This window comes from Neolamprologus multifasciatus, chromosome 14 (assembly GCF_963576455.1).
Source record: "Neolamprologus multifasciatus chromosome 14, fNeoMul1.2, whole genome shotgun sequence".
Taxonomy (NCBI): Eukaryota; Metazoa; Chordata; class Actinopteri; order Cichliformes; family Cichlidae; genus Neolamprologus; species Neolamprologus multifasciatus.
The window spans coordinates 9,133,450-9,156,130 of record NC_140452.1 but is presented as its reverse complement, the minus strand read 5'-3'; the positions used below and the strand labels follow the sequence as shown (position 1 = coordinate 9,156,130).

The 22,681-nt window shown below is 39.0% G+C and overlaps 1 protein-coding gene across 1 annotated transcript; it reads right to left on the bottom strand.

The window, feature by feature from the left end:
- Nucleotides 1–7,656: 7,656 nt before the first annotated feature.
- On the bottom strand, nt 7,657–20,660 carry tsr1 (TSR1 ribosome maturation factor). Its single transcript, XM_085131660.1, has 15 exons — nt 20,488–20,660; nt 18,270–18,369; nt 17,951–18,179; nt 17,440–17,574; nt 16,885–17,336; nt 16,186–16,330; nt 15,608–15,792; nt 10,789–11,003; nt 10,526–10,685; nt 10,319–10,429; nt 10,088–10,220; nt 8,616–8,732; nt 8,303–8,443; nt 8,139–8,213; nt 7,657–8,054 (listed from the first exon to the last, which is right to left on the bottom strand). The coding sequence occupies exons 1-15, from the start codon at nt 20,616–20,618 to the stop codon at nt 7,876–7,878; spliced, it is 2,508 nt and encodes an 835-aa protein (XP_084987786.1). The 5' UTR covers nt 20,619–20,660; the 3' UTR covers nt 7,657–7,875.
- Nucleotides 20,661–22,681: the final 2,021 nt, after the last annotated feature.

Below are 22,681 nucleotides of genomic sequence, written 5' to 3'. Positions count from 1 at the left end.
TCTGTCTTCAAAGCCCAGGGTCTGACCAGTTTACTGATGCATCATAACCAATTAATATCATTTTTTTTAATATCACATGTTTCTGAGAGCGCTATAACAACACTTAAGGAAGAGAGCATGATCGCGTTTGTTGCTTGCAAACATATCAATACACTGTCTAATAGTGAGCACCCCAGAACAGCTTGGACAGATGAGATTAAAGGCAAATACAGTGGTTTTGATATGAACAACAGTGGCATGTGCTCAGTCTCTGAGGAAAGAGTCATCACATGACAGCGCGGTCACGATTTCATTTGTAGCTAGGGACTTGTGTTGCTTGTCATCCTCTGTCTTTCCCTCTATGTTTTATGCCTCTTTGTTGCTGACTGTCCAATAAAAGCAAATATGCCATAAATAAACCATTTTTCCCAAATATAAAACTACATAAAAGTTTCTTAATTTCAGTTGTTTTGTGTGTCTCTAGGTACAACTATTGTCTTCCCAGACAGGCGTTATCTCTTTAATCAATCAGCCTCCTGAGGCCTGTGCTGGACATTAAACTTCAGCCTGTCAAAACACAATTTAACATGCCGTAATCTGGAGCACAGCAAACCTGAATGTCTGAACTTTTAATGAACTGAAAAGGCCTCCAAATTGCTGGTTGTAAGCAATGATTCAATTAAAGTTGCAAGCGCAAAGCCCCAGACACAGCCCAGGGAGCACATCCCAAAGCCTGTGCCTGACTACTTTCCCAAAGACCAACACTTGGTCAGGAACCAGAGCTGGAGATAAGGCAGGCTGAACAGCTAAATCCCTTAACATTTTGCTGTCACTCTCTAAATCACACACCTTTCCCACAGTTTCTCCAAGTGTGAGCATTGCAAGTTGTACGTGTCACATATCTCACCGAAGGTTGGTGGATATGGAAACACAGTGAGGCGTTGAATAGTCTGAACGACCGCAGCCAACTTCTTCAGACATCTTCGATCAGATATGTTGCAGGGTCATTGTGTCTCTAAGGCCCAGTCCACCTTGTTTCAATTAAGACTTTGAGTGACGAATATTGCAATTACCTTATTATTGCTCCATTTCTGTCTGCCAGCACAGAAAAAGCAGGTCAGGACAATAGACAGGACAGTCTTAAAGTAATTTTAACACTTTGAAACAGACTATCTGAGTGTAATCTTCCACACTTTTCTCAACTACTAACATCAGGTCTTTTGCACGCTCTCTTTTCTGTCTTTCATTCTCATCAATCATCTCTTCGTCCGTCCTTACTTTCTTTCCTTCCTTCCTTCCAGTGGACATGGCCACACATATCTCCAGATGCTGGCTGTGGCCGCCTCACCATACCAGACGCACACCCCTCCAGCTTCAGATTCCCTTCGCCACCAAAAATTGAATGGTAGGCTCAACATTTACACACAGACCTCTCTTAATTCATTGTAATGAGCAGCTGCACGACAGCTTTAGTACATAGGCGTGCAAGGCATGTCATCTGAATAAGCAGAGTTGTTGTGTGCGTTTGGCCTCTATTCTGGGTTGCCCATCTGATGGTGATGCACAATTATCTTGCCATGATTAGTGCCAGATAAGAAATACTTGAAAGGCAAGAGTGGTGTGGGGGGATGAAGAAATGCAAGATAGTTTCTGGGTTGAGAACACTCATATTTTATTCTCTAAACATTTTCGACTATTTGACCTTCACAGTTTGTTAATGTATCCAGTCAATTAATATAAATTAAATTTAAAATATACAAAAATATTGGAGCCGCTTAAAAATAATAATAATAAACTATATTTATTTAACATTTTAGGAAACTGGATTTTTCACCTATTCTTACAATCATTGAGATAAGAGCCTTAAATAAATAGTATTAATTGTGTATGTTAAACAGAATTCATTTAAACCTTAATAATGGAAGCAAGGCAGCTTACATGTTGAAATCTTTTTTTGATTGTACATATTAGATATTGCAGTGAAATTGTGTTTTAAAGGTGCAAGGAGACATTCTTTGGGCTACCATAGAGGTAAAAGCACAATTTCAAAATGTTCATTTAAGGTCTACGTCTGAGCTTTAACCTGAGCTCTGTGACTCTCCCTCAGCTGAGGGAGTTTATCCTGTTGTTTATGTAATTATAATTCAAATTTCCATTTTCTTACACTTGAAGAATCAAGAAAAATCATGTGAAACAAACATAATACTGACACTGATATGGCATACATCCAGTGCTCACTCTCCGTTTAGCTGCGGTTGGGTTTCCACCGCCTCCTCAGAGATGCATATGTATCTAGCACTTTAGCAGTTAAATGCTCTATTATCACCAGATAGTTGCCAACTTTTTCTACAGTTTGAGACTGAGCAGGCATGCAGTTGGTTTTTTCCTCTTTTTTTTAAATGAACATTTGCCTTCAGGACAGTAAAGTTGTGGCAGAAAAGAAAAATCCACAATTATGAGCTGAAAGATGCTAAAATGCTCTTTAAAGCAGATTAACTGCACTTAGGTCGTACGTTTCTGCCCGCGTATGACTGCCAGACAGTTATGTGATCCGGTGTTAAAGGGAGATTGAAATGGGAACATATTTTTTTCGACTGATACTGAAACTGAGTAAGTAGTGCATCACATATCTGGCCTCCTCCTGAACTGCAGTGTGGGTATCAGTAACTATGTTAAAATCTGTGTATCTGTGTGTGCGCACATGTGTGTAGGCCAATCCAACGGGCGCCTGTGCAGCACATGGCTGTCCGATGCATGGTCTCTGCTCCCTGGTCTCTCCTCATTAGCCTCACACAATGCAAACATTCCCCTTCCCTCCCACTCCGCCACCCCTCCTCTCTCGCTTTCTGTCTCTACCTTCTACTCACAGTGCACACAGGGGGAAGAGCAAACCTTTTGTTTTTTGTGTCCAACCTGTGCGCAGCTCCAGCCCTCCTTTTTTCTCCTTCTCCCCTCCACTGGCTAAATCTCTTTTCCGGCTTGATACTGCCGAAAACCATATGGTGTGTGACATCATCAGGGCAGGAAGCAGGGAGAAGGGAATGATAGAGCTGGGGAGAGATTGGCTTGCCAGGTCTCTGTGCAGTGATATCAGCAGAAAAGCACTCTTGGAGGCCCGTTGGGGGGGTGAAAGCAGAGCAGGTTGGAATTTATTCTTTTCTTTTTTTAAAGATTTCACTCCCACCTGGATAATCAGAGGGTGAAGGAAGGAAAGTAGAGAGGCAGTGTGCACCTTAAAGGGAATATTGATGACATTTGTTAACATCCGAGGTCATGGATTGTTGGCCTTGTGAGCCTATTATAAATTGGTGTGCAGGTGTTGCTGCAGCACTTTTGTTAAAAAATGCCCCAAACAATCTGGATCAGAGGGATTTCAGATTGTTACAAACTAGGTTTGGACCATATTTAGATGCTTTGGACTCATCCTGTTATCCTTAAAGCTTCTGCAGATCATCTGTCTACCTCTTCCTTTTCGTCGCTGGCAGTCCCAATCTGCTCACCAGGCTTTATGTCTGTCAACCCCCTTCCTCCTCCTTTTGTTCTCTGGGTGAACTCTCCGGCTTTGTTGTGAGATCCTGGTCTCCATACCATCACTCCGGACCCATCCAGCTCTCTATCAACACACACACACAGATACACATAAACAGTCAGTTAGACACTCACACAGTCAGCATCTTTGTCTTTCACACACAAACACACATGCACTAAAATACCCTTTCCCCTCTGATTAATGGCAGAGCTGGGGAGTGTGCCAGGCGAGAGGATGGGAAAGGAAAGGAAAGGAGAGGAGAGGAGAGGAGAGGAGAGGAGAGGAGAGGAGAGGAGAGGAGAGGAGAGGAGAGGAGAGGAGGGGCTACTGCTGCAGCTGTGGTTTTGGAGTCAGTCTCAGCACCCCCTTGCTGCCCCCTCTCCATCTCCTCTCTGGCTCCTCCGGGGACACGAGCCTTGGCCAAGCCCCAGGAACCAGGGAGTCAGGACCAGGCTAAGAGGGAGAAAAAGGGGAACAACAGAGGGAAGGAAGGATAACACAAAAGAAAGAGAAAAACAGAGCTGACCTAATATGCAAGTATTGTCAGGCAGCACCTACAAAAACAGGGGAGCATGTGAGATGTTCATCAAACGTTTATGAAAATGTTACAAAAAGCATAACTTTTCCAAAACACTTGATAAAGTTTGTTTTTTAATTTAATACTGGTGCTGTCATTTGGTTTTTCAATACATCAAAAACATAATCAGCTCTGAGTTGACACAATATTAATATTACTTAAAAGCCAGATAATCTATTTTTGTTTTTTGAAAACATAATAACATTTTACTGGAATATTTTTTTTAATCGTTTTTAGTCATCTGCATTGTGTTTTTGATCAACAAAAGCATGCGTGAAAACTCATTTATATTTCACATGTAAGTGAGCTTCAATTTATTTATTTTTTGTGCTTAATACTTTTTAAAAAATTAAAACACCTGTGATATGCTTCAGCTTCCCTGCAAGCTGCATTTGGACAAGGATTAGGAAAATCGATGGATGGAAAATATTTAAGCAAAAATAAAATAATTAGTCAAATTTAAATATTCAGATGTGCGAGCGATAATACACATAACAACGATAACTTTATACTAAATCTCACTATTACTCAAGCAAATAAGCTCCATAGCACGTAGGCGGCATTGTTTCTAAGGAGTGCCTTAGAAATTTGTGCCAAAAGAATTTTTGCCAATATCTACTTGATTGCAGAACATTTTTCCCCTGTAAACACGCAAAGGCAACTAATGACTGCTTCATACCCCACTTTTAAAATTTTGCTGAAAGTAAAGTTTAATTTGCAGTAAACCATATGTACTGTGTGCTGCTCACAGTGTACATAGTGCCATATGTATACACAGGTCATCTAAAGATGCTTGCCAATTACTGTACACGTATGATAAACCTAAGGTTATATATTTGTGCGCAGAGTGTGTCAGCAACACTCTCTGCTACATTAAAACTTAAATAGGCCTACTTGAGGCAAATTATTGCAGTCATATTGTTCATTCTCAGAACTGTAACTCCAATGAGTTTGGCAAAGAAATAAAATCAAACAAGTACAGTTTTGCATTTTTTTAATAAGCATTTTTGCTTGGACCAGATCCAGTGATGTTGGCCTGAGGATGGCATGAGAAATGGCAAACTTTACAGGATGAGCCTATGAGAAAAACCACGAGTTGAACACTTTTGGTCTACACTTGGCTAGCTTGCTGCTCCTTTGTACTGTATAAACTAAATTTAGCATTAAGTGCAGAAGTGGAAAGTTTTCTGTCAACAGAAGAGATGGTGCGACTTGTCATAGTTGATGGGTGGGGCAGGGAAAGTTTATTTACAGAAAGCTCATCTTTTGTATCTGAGATAAGCTCATCAGCTCCGAGCTTTATTAACATATGACATGACCCAAGCCTGACTCTTGCTTGGGTCCGCTTGTGTGTGATTGCACCCCAAATGTAATCTGCTCACCCACTCCGCAACGCAGTCCCGGCTTAGTGTGCGTTTGAGGCCTACCTTCTCTTTCTCTCGTTCCCCCCACTAGTCAGTGTTTTATGGGCTGTGTGCTGCGGTGCAGTGACCTCGCTCTCACCCCGGTGCCACCCAGCCGGTGCAGGATTCAGGCGCGCATGGCCCCTGCCAAAACCCCATAGCGCCACATCTGCAATCCATAAACGCCAGCCACTCTCGCTCTCCTTACTCCCTCGCCCACACCGCCTCAGACTCTCACACTCCTCCATTTCACTCTCTCTCTCTCTCTCACCCACTAATGTTTTATTTTAATTTCCAAATTCTATGCGTCCCCCCTTTTTTTTTTTTTTTACATTCCTTTGACTGCTTCCTCCCACCACTTCTGGCTTTATTCAGGCAGAACATCAACTAGTTCTTCCCTTATCTCTCACTCCCTCGCTGCCCCTTTTCTCTCCTTCCGTTTCTTTATCCACATCCAACGGAAAAATCTCTCACCCATTATATCTTCTGTGAGAGCCAACTGAGTGTGGTGGCAGTGAACTGGGAACCACAAGACATTCCTGATCCAAACAGCACTAAGTCACCAGCATTCAAGTCTTCAGAGGGTGGCCTTTGCCAAACACACACTTCACTTATGGGCTGGATTCAGTCTTACCACGTCGCAGTTGGTCCCCAAACAGCTAAATGTTTATCTGTTTCAAATTGATAGTGTCAGGGAAAAATGTAGTTCACGCATCTAAATACAGTTCCATTTTTGTATGTGTTAGTGTAAGAGCGTTCTCCATCATCGGGGTATTGAAGTCCCCCTCCCCTTTAGCGGCAGAGCATACTCTCTGCCTCTCAGCCTGAACAAGATGTGTTCAACACATCATTGTTGCTGTGCCCCTGTAGGAAACCATAGCGAGGTACTAGATATATGAAGTGTTACCTCAAAACTGTCCAGTGCTCCCACCTTCCCTGGCTCCAAAAACAGTAGGGACATTTGTCTTTCTTGCATTGTCTTTTTTTCAATTTATGTAATTTTTTTTTCCACTGTTCTCAAACAAAAATGCACAGGGTGAACTTTTTGCCTCCCTCCGTCTTTATTTCTTGGATCATGTTCTCCACTTTATCCAAAAGACTTCACCTTCAGGTTTCCCAGACACACTGGCATGCCTTTATGGTGCAATCCCAACAGAGTCCGCGGATGAATCATGTTGCTGCAGGCATGCAGGGGCTCAGTTTTTACGATAAATATTGCAATTCATAAATCAGCGTTCTCCGAAGAAAGAAAGTACAGCGCAGGGGAGGACGCAGAAGTGTAGAGCATTTCAGCTTTAGTTTCAAATTAACAGGGGTTATGATCTGTGTGTGTGTGTTGACTAGAACTGAAAAGAAGGCTACAGGTCAGGGCAAGACCACCATGAAGAGCCAAACTGCCAGAGTATGTGTGTGTGTGTGTGTGGTGAGGCTAAACGTTGCTGGTAGGATGCAAAGTCTTATCAGTGGTTTTATTTTTGAGTGCTCATACAATGTCATGCACTCAATTCGTAAATTACATCAGTGAATTATCATGTACAGGAAAGTGTAGCAAGAGTGAATTTTGCGGAGATCAATTTGTATTCAACCTTTTGGCTTCTCACTCATGTAATAGTGGCAATGCCATGCATTTCAAAATGGCTTAAATGGTTTTCGTCTTCTATTTTGCACCATTGTTGTTTCACTCTGTGCTAAAATTCAAGTCATTTATTAGTTCTTCAGCCTATATTTTTTTAACTATACTGACGCATGTGTATGATAAAAGAACACATAAATAATGCTCGAAGCTGCGATTTTTCCAAATCTTAAACAGCATTTCATTAAGCGATTACAGAAAAGAACTTTTCCTTAAAAGTGCGACTTGGGAGTTGTCTTTCCATGATTAAAGTTCCTCGCGTATCTCGGTCATTATCGATACATAATTTCGTCCTAGCTTTCTACATTTTAATGTGCGTAGGCATTAAGCCACACATGCATGACTTCAAAGAGTCGCCCATGTAATAAGCTCGATACATGCCTAATGTTAAATTACTGAACTCACCCAGTCGTCGTGGTACCAGCTCTCAGATTTGTTTAATCATAAAGCACTCAGTGCACTCAACTATTTGTTTAGAGGCAGTGACTCAAATCTTTTTTTACCCATTTAGTAAAAAAGAAAAAGTGAGATGCTCTACAAACACGTAGGAAGCTTTATTAATACTTATCCATTCCTGCCATCTAGTGGTCAAAACAAACTCTGCAGCATGTTTGAGGCTTAGATGCAAAATGGAACAAGATAGCTTAACTTTGGATCAAAATAGATTTATTTAATACGCATTCCGCTTTTTGAAAGTGTCCTGAAACCACTTGGATGTTTCTGTTATTACATGGCTTGTCCTTCTGTCCCTCCACTATTCCATATCCAAGTCTTCCATTTCCACAGTGCCTTCTTTCTTCACCCAAGTTAAAGGCGCGGGCACATAGGGGTCATACGTCCACCGAGGATACACTCTCTTGTACAAATTCATCAGCACAGTGTCTTGAGAGCGTAGCTGATTGTCAAACACGCATTTCATGTGACCATGTGTTCCTGAAACATAAGAAATGTCAGTGAGAATCCACAGCAAATAAAGCACAGAGACACAGACACGGTTTTATTCTTAAATTTTCTCACCTAAGGCCTCCTTGATGTGACCTCTCCGACCCCATTTTGTTCGCAGCTCCACTGGCTTGAACCACATGATATCATCTGTAAAAGAAAGTCAAGAAAATTTTAATGAAAAAATTAGGAATTATGTCTGCAGTGACAGTAATAACAGTATGAGAACGTCCTCTCACCCCTGTTAAAGAACATGTAACGAACAACAGCAGAGCGCCTGTTAATTTTGAATGGGTGTCCACTCAGAGCAATCCTCTTTAGCACAACACGCTGAGGGTCACAACTGAGCAGACTGCCTGTAGCCACAAGGTCCTGGATACCTAGAAAGACACAGTAAGAAGAACACGTGCTCAAAGGCCAGTACAGAATTTGCTTAAGTGGATAATTAATCAAAACCACCAACAGGATGAATGGTCTAAAGTTTAACTTGAGGGCAGCTAGGCCACTAATTCAATTTGCTCGTGTTGACGTAAACAGGACTTTCCATCTCACCATCATTCCTTTGCTTAAAAAGCAGGACTCCTGCAGGGGGGAAGGTGATGGGGGCATACAGTGACACTACAGCGGGGGCATCTGGTCTGAGGAAGCGCTCCATCTTATGCTTGTCAGCTAGAAAAAAAAGGTGGAGAAATTTTTTTTTTTTTATTATTAATAATAATAATAATAATAATAATAATATATCCAACAGATATCTTGTTTCCAGAAGTAGCTTTTAAGATCATTATACTAATAAAGTAACTTGATTAACAGCTCTTGTTTTGTAAAGAACCGAAAGTCGACCGTACATGGTGGAAAGACATTTTTCAGTTTCTGACTTTTTCAGCTTAAGATCGACACATCTTAATTAAAATGTCAATAATAATAATAATAATAATAATAATAATAAAAAAAGGTTATTTTAATAATAAAAAGGTTAAGTTTGTTTTTTACTGGACGATACCTTATTATACATTTTTTTCCAAAAGAACACAGCTTAGCATTATAACAACAAATATTACAGTAATAGCACTCCCGTAATGCAAATGCATAGAGGTGGTTCTGTTTAAGGACACCGTCTCAACATCATAAAAAAAATCAAGTAGTACAATGAACCCACCGAGTTCCAGGTGACCCATCATCACTAAATTCGTGGAATAATAGATCCTAGATTAGCACCAGGTGTGTTTCAATATTACAAGATTTACTTGTAATATGAACCAGATGTTAAAACACTGCATTTAGTCTGCATCTTGGCTGGTTATGATATCTGATTTTTTTTTTGTTGTTGTTGTTGTTTTTAACCGATTTTTGCCCTCAACTGCAGTAAGTTACAGGAACTTCTCTCAGTGAAACAAGTGAAAATAAAGTGCTCTGCTTTTGCAAAGAGGCAAAAAGAGCTGCTGTACATCCACCTTTACCTGACATATTTTACCTTGCCAAACAGAAGCAGCTACAACATATTTATATAACAAAGCAAATGTCAGGTTCTTGTATAATTTTCAAGTGTTTATAAACTCACCAGATAACAGGATATCCTTTTCTCTCATCTCCATAATTTTCGTCATAACTGGTCAGATCTTTTGCTCATACCGAGGCTGCTAGCTTGCGGCTAGCTCTAAACTCTGGATAGTTTTCGCTTTAACCACGTTACTTTGTTAGCTTATTTAAAATGCCCATGTTCAGCTCGGTGAGGGCGATTTAACTGTTTGATTTGGTTTGTTGTTACAAACATTATGGCGGTTTGTGACTTAGTTTGGCAAGCTTTATCTCTTCTTGATAGCTATAGCCAAGCAATAAACGATATGTTAGTTAGACTGATCAGTCAGTTACCGGTCAGTCAAGAATGCAGGAAGTTGGACGTTACAAGCCCTTAGCCCTGAATTGATACATCTCTGGCAATGCGTTTGATTTAAGTTTGTTTATGCAGGATCACTGCTGCCGTTTGTTCTGATGAATGTACTGGATGAATTCAGCAGGTTTTCTACCTGATGTGTGCTGAGAGTAGATGGGAGAGGCTCGGAATCTCCGAAATCCACAATGGAACACCAGCTCCTCTTTAGATTTGATCGGTTCTGTGTTACTGGGGTGTCTCCGCACCAAAACATGCATGACTGACATCTATGCACAGAAGAAAAAAACATGAGGTCAGCAAAAATTATTCTGTGTAGCTGGTGCAGCTTTTCTTACAAAAAGGAAACATTTTCAGATGTGAATACCTTCTGTTCATGGGGCAAGAGAGACACGAGAACCAGAGGTTTGCCTGACTGGACACTCTCCATCACAGAAAAAGGCACATCAATGATGTGCAGGGTCACATACCAGCCATCCTGAAACGTGGAGGACAGCAGAGTTAGTGAAGCCAAAAATCATGGTTAAACATGAGAGCATTTACAGCTGAAGACAACTACTGTTGTCTACTTTACCATGGCTCCATCCTCCTCAGCTGCAGCCTCAGCCAATATGCGGCGGCGAGTGCGTTCAAAGCTCTGGAACTGGAATATACGCGAATAGTCGAGGGGCAAGTTTTCCATGGGGTCCCAAGGTGACGAGCGGAAACTTTTTAACCCCCTGTAACGCTGGAACCTGCGAGAACAGGACGGCAACCCAAACAAACAGGAAACAATAAATATTTCATCCCAAAAGGAAATGTAAAAGAAACAAAAAACATAAAAGAAACGCTACTGACCTAATTCTAGCTGGAGTGTCGAGGGGCGTGTCCACCTCATCGGGGAACATTTCATTGGCTCGAGCGTCACGGTAGCGTTTTAGGCCTTCTTCTTCGGAAGCTTCATCCATATGTTCATCATAGCGCTGATCTGCACCCGCTCGCTCTGTGGAGCACACCTCTTCCTCCTCCTCCTCCTCCTCCTCTTCTTCTGAATCACAGCATGAACCTGGGTCCTGGGCAGAGAGGACACAGGACAAATTTAGTACAAGAGGTTTGAACAAAGAATGCAAGCTGCTCTCTGACCATAAACACAACAATCATTGTACTCATTTTTAGTGATCTTCACAAGCTTTGATGCCTTGGCATCTACTAACAGCAAATGCAGTGACAGAGATAACACTTGGTTAATTCAAGGAAGGAAGGAAGGTCATGGGCCACAAGGGGAATACGGCTAGCCTCACAGTAGTTTTAGTTTGATTGGCCTTGACTTTAAGACATCTGTCTCTGACATTTTTGCCACCCAAACAAAATTTTATATGGAATTTTCTGTGCCAAGGCCAAATTTCAGCATTATATAGTAGATATAACTCAGATAACAAACAAACTATATTTTCAAATTACAAGACCACTGAAAACTTTTTTAAATAACCTTTTACCAGCTATGAGTCTGGCTCCCTCTTTTTAAAACCCTGAGCTTCTAATCCTAATATACTGAGTTAAACAGGTGTCCTGGGTAGGGATGGGCAATATATTGAATATACTTCATGTATCAAAAGTTTTTCCACGTACGACGGTTAAAATGGGTCTATCTGAACCATTGAGTATAAACTGCCCTGGCAATATTAAGCTTTTATGAGCTTTTTGTAAAAGACTGCATGATTAATCCTCCCTCCAAAGCAGAAGGTTTTCTGCATGGCAGACTGCGCTGAGTATGCGTGTTTATATTCTACCTGATAAGAAAAAATATGGTGACAGCTGGAGTTTCAGACGAGGAAGTGAATGAGACTTTAACTGAAGACGAGTCAAACGAGCTAGTTCCAAAGAGAACCATTTACTGGCAGTGGTTTGGTTTTCAAAAGGAGCATGTCAAACAAAATGCCATAATTTGTAAAACATGGCATAAAACCATTGCCACAAAAGGTCGCAGCACCACAAATTTATTCCACCACCGGAGAAGTCATCCATTGCAAAATGAAGAATGTTTTAAAGTCCGCATGTCAACATCTCCCCACACACCACAGAAAACTTTAAATAAACCAGCCATGAAGCAGATCACACTGGCGTCTTCGTTTGCCAAAGCGATCCCATACGACAAAAAAAAAGGTCTGTGCTGACCACAGACAGTGACCGTATGAATGATATATATGGTTGAATATAACATTGTTTTTGGAGGCTAGTTAAACATATCGTGATATATATTATATATCATGATATATGATATATATATATCATATGATATATATCATCACATATCATGATATATATCACATATATCATATATCACATATATATCATATATCATGATATATATATATATATATATATATCATGATATATATATATATATATATATATATATATATATCATGATATATATATATATCATGATATATATATATATATATATATATCATGATATATATATATATATATATATATATATATCATGATATATATATATCATGATATATATATATATATATCATGATATATATATATATATATATATATCATGATATATATATATATATATCATGATATATGATATATATGTGATATATCATATATATGATATATATCATATATATCATATATATCATATGATATATATGATATATATCATATATATGATATATATCATATGATATATATGATATATATATATATATATATCATATGATATATATATATATATCATGATATATATATATATATCATGATATATATATATATATCATGATATATATATATATATCATGATATATATATATATATATATATATATATATATATATATATATATATATATATATATATATATATATATATATATATATATATCATGATATATATATATATATATTATATATATATATATATATATATATATATATATATATATATATATATATATCATGATATATATATATATATATATTATATATATATATATATATATATATATATATATATATTATGATATATATATATATATATATTATATATATATATATATATTATATATATATATATATATATTATATATATATATATATATATATATATATATATATATATATATATATATATATATATATATATATCATGATATATATATATATATATATATATATATATATATCATGATATATATATATATATATATATATATCATGATATATATATATATATATATCATGATATATATATATATATATATATATATATATATATATATATATATATATATATATATATATATATATATATATATCATGATAAATATCATATATCATGATATATGATATATATCATGATATATATCATATATCATGATATAGCCAAAAACAAAATCGCCCAGCCTTACTGCTTGCTTTAATGTACAACATTGTTGTCCTACTATTACAAAACACTTACTTTGTTAGTTGCTGCCAGTATTAACAATAACCAGACACAAATGGCAGGAAAACAAATAACATCAAAACGATCCTAATTATAGAAAATATTTATGTAACATAACTAACAACTCCGCCACAATAAACAAACAGCACTGAGGGGCCTTGTATGTGTGAATGGGATAAGTAATTGCCCGAATTCAAACTATGGGAATCCCTGCTTTGCATACATTTGAATTCGGCGTGTTACGTAACAACACTCTCCAGTGCAAGACATCCACTCTTAAAACAACATCTAGAAATTGAGCATCCAAGGGCAACATATTTGGATAAGGAAATGAATCATCAAAGAAGACATGCTTTGCTGTGCTCCCTTGGCTGGCAAATTACAGAAGAAGCCAGACGCAAGAGCGGAAAGCTCTCAGCATGCAGCCGATTCACAACCTTTCCAACATCCTTGCTGCAATAGTAATAATAATCATTATCATTTGAAGTACCCTTTACACTATTGTTACCTTCGTCTAGATACGTATGCCTGTGCGCTAACTTTGACATCAAATGCATGCTAATAACAATCACAGATCGTAATGAACCTGTTGCATAAGGAAAGTTTCCCCGACTTCTTTTCAAGCGGAGTGGGAAATAAATAAATGGCCAACCCCTCCCTTCGTCCAGACAGGAAGTTCTGTTCACAAGACAGGAAGACAGGAGGCTTCTCTTGGGATTCCTGCTCCAAACACTATTGTTGTGGTGAGCAGCCTGGCACTACACGCCAGAGTCAGACACTGAGAAAATAAACAGTGCCTCTCAGCAGTGAGGTGCACTGCCTGTGGGTCACGTATGCACCGCTTCAGCCCCGGAACCGCCAACACTTTATTGCTTCTTCACAAATTACCATCCTCATCATCCTCCACAGGACTGCACCGCCTGACCTTAGCTACACTGTTGCTATGACAACACGACCCGCGCAACAAAATAACCATAAAAGGTATGTGCTGGCTGAACTTCTGGTCAAACTACTAAATGAGAAATGAAAGAAAAATTCCAAATATAACAACATTTGTACAATCACTGACACACGAATCCTCTACATCATCCATACTAGAATGAAAAACCTGTCGTAATCAAGTCATCTGAATCCTGTAGTGAGTCTCTGGTATTTTCCACGGAAAGCGTTGTTATCTAAGTACTTGGTAACTTACTGTACCTTGTTTTGCAGTAAAATGCTGTTAAACGTTTTATTAAATATGATACTACGGACTAAGGGCTTCTCTGAATTATTCAATTTTAGCATGTAAGCATGCTTTATTATTCTTACCACAGTGGTAAATTATCCAGCTTTAATTTTTGGTGGTGCACCCACAGGTAGGCAGACTCGTGTGTTGTTGTTTTTTTTTTAGTCTGAGCCTACTCAGGCCTCATGGCTTGAAACAGAGCACTTCTTCAATCATGGCGTGTCCACCCCAAGTTAGGAACCTGCCCCATTGAGAGCAATTCAAGTATCTTTAAATCTTGCTCACAAGTCAGGGAAGAATTGAGCAAGAGGTTGAAAGATGATTAGTGCAGTATCTGCACTGAAACAGACTGCCGTTACGAAGAAAGCTAAGCAGGAAGGCAAAGCTGTAGTTACTGAAACAGTAAGAACAGGGATACAGGCACGGGAAATTAGTTTCCTCCAAAGGGGGTCTCAGCCTTAAAGATAGGGTGAAAAGCAGAGTCACTCACAGTCCTGCTGCTTCTCCCCTCCATTGAAAAGAGCTAGTTAACATGGTGAGGGCATGAGCCTAGGATATCTCCTGCATGCTTCCTAGGTGAGTTGAATGTCCAACCCAGGAAGAGACCAAGGTAGACTGAGGACAAGCTGGACAGACTACATCTTGGCTGGCTTGGGAACGCCTCGTTAACAAACCAGTAGACCTCAAGACCTGGCTAGACAGACGAGCTGGCTAAACAAAGAGATGTCTGAGCGTCTCTGCTTAGATTCTATCCTGACCTGAGCTTTATTAAAAAAAAAATACTATTTATGTCCATTTAAATTAATGCCCATTTTTCAGTGTATTGTATTTTGCAAGGCCAGGCTGTTGTATCATTATAAACTTTATACCCGTCTTTTTTGTGAAAAGTTTTAAAAAAGGAACATTTAAACTGATACTTGCATTTTATTTATCTTCTGCTTCACTGTGTCATTAAAGACTTATGTCAAAATGACTTTAAATGTGTACCTGAGAGTCAGTCTCCCCATCCTCTTTATCCATGGCTTCATCCATCATGTCATCATCATCATCGTTGTCACTACTTTCTTCATCCATGTCGCCATTCTCCTCCTCACCTTCATCAACAATCCACGTGGCCTGATAGTCTGATGTTCCTTTAGGGACCTTCATTACACGTTTTTTCTTCCTGGCTTCTAAAGAGAGAAACATCAAAAACAACTTTGAATCCTGTGTTTTCCTGGCATGATAAACTGTATACTTTTACATCAAGAAAAGCACATTACTCATTTCTATTAACTAGAAATGACTGAATTACTTCAGCTATGTGTAACCATCCAAATTTTTACCGTACATCAATAACATTATAGCAAAGTCTTTGTTTAACTGGCTTGTTGTGTCTATTAAACTGTCAATTAAGTTATATATATTTACATCAGTCAGACAGTTTCCCACTACTTGAAAGTATAAAGTGATATAGTTGTAACTTCAAATCAAGTGTGACTGTTCTAACACAAGATCTGTCATTTTGTATCTTAGTCATCATCATCATTTTCTGAGAGCATTATCTATAAATTCTGTTTCTTCACCTTCAGCTTCCAGCAGTTCTGATTCTGTTGGCCATGTCTGCTCTCCGTCCATGGGATCCACCTCAGCCTCTGCCTGCAGACTCTCCCTGTTGGATGGGTCCGCTTTCATGAGCACCCTCACAGGGGCCTCATTTTCACCTCCATCCTGTGGGAAACACAAATGAGCAGGTAAACGTGACCCATATCAACTAAACTAGATGCACTAACACTCCAAAACAATTAAAGGTGTTTAAATCTCACTTCGCATTTAAACCAACTGACCACCATTCATTATATTCACTTTGAATTAGTTTTAACGGTTAAAAACACCGTGGGGAAAATGCACAGATTTTTAGCAGGGGTACATTCCAATTGTTATGCAACAGTAATATTACACTGATAAAAACAGATGCTGACAGTTGTAGTGGATTACCTAAGTTAAACAGGTTTCCATGCTTCAAGTTTGGAGCTATGCTTTGTATAGAGTGTGGAAAATGCATGCCTGAGTCCACAAGTGAGAAACAAATATCCATAATATAACTTATCAAAAAAGTCCAAAGCTAGGTAAAATTCCCCCCCAAAATTTTTTTTAATTTTGGTGATGCAGTAGAGTAATAAATGAAGTCATTTATATAATTTATTGTTTAATAAAGTATACGCTATCAGGTCTGCATGTACATTTGCCAAGTTAAAGTATTAAAAAAAAGCAGCAACACCTACCTGCATGTCAACATCTCCTCCTTTGCTCGGCTTCAGTGGTCTGGACACTGTTAAGTTCAGAGGAAGAGGGTCTACTGGGGCATCAATCTGGCTGAGCTGAAAATCACCATGACCACTGATGTGTATCAGTCTGTCAACCCGCAGAGGGCGGCCACGGACATACCCGGACACACAGAGTGTGCCCAGGCCAGTGGCTCCACTTGTACTATCAACAGGGTTGTTGGGTGTAAAAGTGACATGTTGAGCAATGAGATGTGACCGTTTGGAGCGGAAACCCAACTTTCTCTGTCTCTGAGTCCCCAGGTGTCTGAGAAGTAGTGTGGCATCTTGTTCGGAGTCCAGCGGGAAGAGACGAGCATCAGGAAAACGGGCCTCTGTGATCTTTGACAAAGCTCTTCTGGACTCAACCCTCTTCTTCACAGAGAGCTCGGACACACCCTGACACACCAGTGCTATGTAGGTTGAATTTGGGAGAGAGACAAGGGCTTAGTAGAGGCACATCAGAAACGAAGTCAATTCAATTAAAAAAAGAAAGAAAGAAAGATTTATAATTACCATAGCTGGGGAGACCCTGAGCAAAGATGCAAGAGAGACAATAGTCTCCATAGGTGTCCCAGCCTTCAGTAGAATCCAACACAAATACAAGGCTATCTGCAATCTTTGTCACATCCAGTAGGGAGTGCATGTCAGCTATAAAAAGAGATTACAGAAGTGTTAAAGACACACACACCAAAACAAACCGAGTACATTTTTAAAATATTTGTTTTAGAATGTCATTTACTGAACACAACATCAATTTTACAACACAAAATATAAATAGATTTTAAAAAATCCTATCTAAAGTACAGTATCATATCTGACTTAACTTCTTATTCTTCTATGGTATTCTACAGTATGTCAGTGTGCCAGCATTACCAGGGATGTTTACTTATTCTATGAACAAAATTCTCAAATTGTAATGTCTTTTACATTTGATAAACTAAAATTACATCAATAGATATCACAGAAGCAACACTACTTCTGGCTCACTTTTTTTTCCAAAGGAAATCTCTTTTCTAATGCTTACCTGTACTCTGACTTAGAAAGGTGAACCTCTGTTTAAAACGAGGCAGAATCAGCCCAAAACTGTCACTGACGCCACTGATGCACCGGTCATGATGTACAATGCCCCCAGCGCCTTCTCCACGAAGCAGCTTAGTGATGGCTCCAGCATCGGCTTGAGCATGTAGGGACACCACAACAACCAAATGAGGAGGACCATCCCTGCTGCCAAGACGTCGCTTTTCTGTCAGGACCTGGGAAGAAAGAAAGAAACTCAAGCAACTCCAGATTCGTTACATTAAGAATTTAAGAACAGCGATCCATTATGTGATATTTTAAATTACCATGTCTTTCTTATTCTTGCGCAGCTGGTTGGCTTTGTGCCTTCTGTCCATCTTCTTTTGCTCCTTCCTCTGTTTTTTGGTAAGGACTGTCACCGACACTCTGCCTGTGAGACATAGCAACACAAGTTATTTATTAATTTATACAATGTGTATAGTATTATTTTAATATAGGCCTTACTACAACCCACAACCTTGCTGTTTAGAAAGAACTTCTATTCTAACACACACATATGGATCATGCTCCACTCTGCTGCACAATGTTAAAGCAGCTGAAGTCTAAGATGTCAGTAAATCTCGGCAGATACAAGAACAGTGTGTGAACATCGGCCGTTTGATTTTTTTACAATATCTTTGCTGCTTTAAAACATATGCTGGCAAGGCAACCAATCAAAAACACCTGCAGAATGAAGTTCAAGTCAACACAACAGCGCAGCTGTTGCAGCAGACAAAGCTTCCCCGCCCCCAGAGGGTCATGCTGATATAAATAAAGTAAGCAAAAGACCACACATTAGACAACTGGACTAAATTTTATATGCACAGTACTGATTTGTTTCATAGTCAATGAATTCAGTAGAAATGACACTATGCTTTGTTAGAACATTTTCTTTTTTACAGCTATGTGTCAAACCTTATATAACAAGCGATAAAGCAGACTCTATAAACAAGAAACAGTAATTTTTGTTCCAAGAGTTTTCTGGTTTTCATTTGTATCCCACTTGTAGTTGAAACTGATATGCTGGTTTCACCAAGAGCCCCCAGAAAATTGCTGTTGTCCCCGCTGGCTAAAGTCTGCAGACAAGACTATAGTGCTATACTCTGATAATCCAATAAAATGATTACTTACATTAAACAGTCCACTTAAATTCTTGTTTAGCTTTTAAAGCCAATTGCCATCTGTCAAATATGCATTACTGCAGATGTAACTGATAAAACATATTACAATACAGACTGTACAATGACTGACATTTACCATTTAGTATTAGTACACATGTGCATCAGTGAATGAATAATAATGAATTTCATATTGAAGACAAATTATGAACAAATCCATAGTCATAATAATCATAAATATCAATTAACTGAAATAATTTTCCATTATGTTGTTCTGTTTATGTTAAACTATTTTTACTAACCAACTTTGATACCACTGCAGTACATACAAGCATGAATGAACAACAATGAGACGAACATTCCTTTGTTGTTTTTAACTACCACACTGCCTTATATGTGCCTTATATTTTTTCCGTTTGAGACTGGGGTTTATTTATACCTGATATACTGATGAATGACACATCACTGCCAAGGTCTGACAGCATATGTGATGTTGAATAGCAGCACAAGCCGGCTGGATGATTATCCATCAGCCATAATACATAAGGTCTTTGAGCTTATCGAAGAAAATCATTTATTCTCACACATTAGTGGAGCGCCCTCTGTTGGAATCCAGTTTAACTGCAGTGCAGACACTTCACAGTCATTTAAATCAACATTCCTGGCTTTTATTGAGCAGTGGGGGTTATTGTGTGTACTCTTTAGGGCACGATTGGGTCATCTTGCTGTATGTTAATCACGTGTGCTCAAATAATTGTGTCCACGTTACTTTGTATCTCAGACATTCCAATAAATGTAAAATGCCGACAAATTCACTAATCCGCAAAATTTAGGTTTGTTTAAAGATATAAGACTTTTGCCTGAATATATTTGTTTAAGCTACAAGGTGTCCAAATGTGTTTGTGTACAGCTTTACGCTGAATGAAATGAAATTAACATTAAATTATAGCATAAACTATCATTGCTGTACTACTTGACATATAGTGTTACTATCTGACGATCATTCAAATCACGTGTAAAACGTCTACAAGTCGGAATGTGAGCTTGAATTTAAATAGAACAAAAATGTTTTTAATGATAAACTTTCTCAGTGTAATACAGAGTGTTAAGTCCTCTGATTTTCCAGTAACTGGATATCTGGAAGACCCCCGGACCGCGTTTAAATGGCTGAAGCTCATTGGCAAACTCCAGTTAAACACCAAACGAGGCTTGTAAGCGAATACAGACTTTCATTAAATACCTTTAAAAGAAAAGTGCTACGATATAAGATACTGTACTGAAAGGACTGAGCACCTAAAGCCCAACACGTGTACTTGCAGAAGCAACCGCTACATGCTAACAACACACATGTAAGCCCCAGGTTTAACGCTGTGCAGCTGGACGCTACTTGCCTTTGTTTTCCCTTTCAATTTCTCCTTTCGTTCGGTGCTTGCCATGTTTGTGTCCTTTATTTTTTTGTTTGTATATGCCGGGTCTGTGGCCCTGTTGTTTTTCCCCATCAGCAGCCATTTCCACCATGTGGGTATGTCAGCTAATTTACTTCCGCACTTGCAGCAACGTCACGATAGGGACGTGTCTTCCGGAAAGCTTTTCTTCAAAATAAAAGCTTGGATAAGCATTATTTGAACTTACTTTGATAGTGTTGATGAAGAGGTGTAAATGAGGTCAAAAGTAGCTGCCCTGTGCCTCGGTGGATGGAAGAAAGCATATGACAGGGTTCCAAGAGGGGAACTGCGGTACTGTATGAGGGAGTCAAGAGTGACAGAGAAATATGTGAGGCTGATGCATGACATGTATAAGGCCAGTGCAATGACTGTCACTAGATCAGACTCAGCCAGTGGTGAGATGTGCAGTACCACACCTCACCACTGCAGACCTTCAAATGAGTGCAGCGTGGGATTACATCAGGCTCTGAGCACCTTCTTGTTTGCAGTGGTGATGGACAGGTTGATATATGAGGTCAGGTCAGGAGTTTCTGTGGACTGCAGTGTTTACAGATGATGTTGTGATCTCTTGTGAGAGTAGTGAGGAGGAGAAAGAAAGTCTAAGAGGTGGTGGTATGCTCTGAAGAGAAGTGGAGTGAAAAGTAGAAGCAAGACAGAGTATATGTGGAATGAGGAATGAGGGGGAGACGGGTGTAACAGTGAAAGTGCAAGAAATAGATGTTATGAAGGTGGATAAGTTTAAATATCTGGGATCAACCACCAAAAGCAACAGATGGTCCACAAAGAGTGGTGAAAAAGTGAGTGCAGGCAGTGTCAGGGGTGATTTGTGACAGAAGGATGGCAGCAAAAGAGGGAAAGTTTGCAAGATGGTATTGAGATCTGCTATGATGTATGGTCTGGAGAGAGTGGGACTAACAAAAAGACAGAAGGCCAAGCTGGAAGTGGCAGAGCTGAAGTTATTAAGATTTTTAACGAGAGTGAGCAGGATGGAGTGGCAAGGATTAGAAATGAGCATATGAATCTTTCCTTTTTAAGAAAGCTGGGCTGGATCATGTCCCTTAGCTATTGTGCTATAGCTTGCGGGGGATTTCCTATGATACAATGAGCATTCCTTCTCCATTTCCTTCTTGTCACACCCAATACATTTACATGTCAAATGCATGTCATTAACTCCTTGTAGCATGTGGCTGCTCCTTCTTGAGCTTGGTTCTGCCAAATGTCTCTTCCTGTTAAAAGGGAGTTTTTCCTCCCCACTGTAGTCATGTGGCTGCTCATGGCCACATTGCCTGTGATTGCTGTTAGATACAGACCCTCTGTTGCATTGTACAATCTACCGAAATTACCTTGAGATCACTTGTTTTCTGTTAACTTGCGTTTGTGATAGATAAACTGCTACAACCTATCTTACATGTCTGTGTTAACATTCCCCCTGGGTAGCTTTGTGTATCCATTCATTTATTGTATTTTTTTTGTTAGTTTTCATGTTCTTATTATTTAAGAAAACAAAACAAAAGCAACAAAAAAGTGATGTGGAGCAATGAGTTGTTGCTTACGGAAAGTTAACAATGGTGCCCCTATTAGGAAAGAAATATTCCACTTCTGAATAGATGAACAAATAGATAAATTTAATATACAATAAACTGCATACAATGCTTCCCTTACTCACAAGGGGTCGCCACAGCGGGTAGCATTGCATATTTGAGTTGCCGGAGTTTAACGCCGGATGCCCTTCCTGACGCAACTCCCAAGAGAGTTGTGTCTCCTCACGGAATCGAACAGCTTTCCCTTGTTAGGCAAATGTGTAATAAGTCAAAGATGTTCCACTGCCTCATGAATATACAGTACTACTGTGAAATACAGCTACTGTCCACCTTTGGGCTCTCTAACAGTCTGTCTCAGTTCTATAATGTTCTTGTATTTCGCCATCATCGATAACCAAGTCCTTTCATTTAAAATACATATTCAATTTATAAAGCCTCCCCCTACTCACATCTTACGCCAGAAATGCCAAAAATGAAATTATTAAAAGTAACTTCGATAAAAATATGAACGTGATCGCAGGTCCAGTGTTCGTTAATGATGTTCCAGTGTCTCCGCCTCTGGATGTACATGGGTCAGGGAGAGTTTACAGCAAAT

Coding starts and splice junctions, on each gene's coding strand:
- tsr1 (XM_085131660.1), bottom strand. CDS start 20,618: ATGGTGGAAATGGCTGCTGATGGGGAAAAACAACAGGGCCACAGACCC. Junction 18,370..20,487: donor GAAAGGGAAAACAAAGGCAA/GTAGCGTCCAGC, acceptor TCTCACAGGCAG/AGTGTCGGTGACAGTCCTTA. Junction 17,337..17,439: donor TCAGGGTCTCCCCAGCTATG/GTAATTATAAAT, acceptor CAACCTACATAG/CACTGGTGTGTCAGGGTGTG.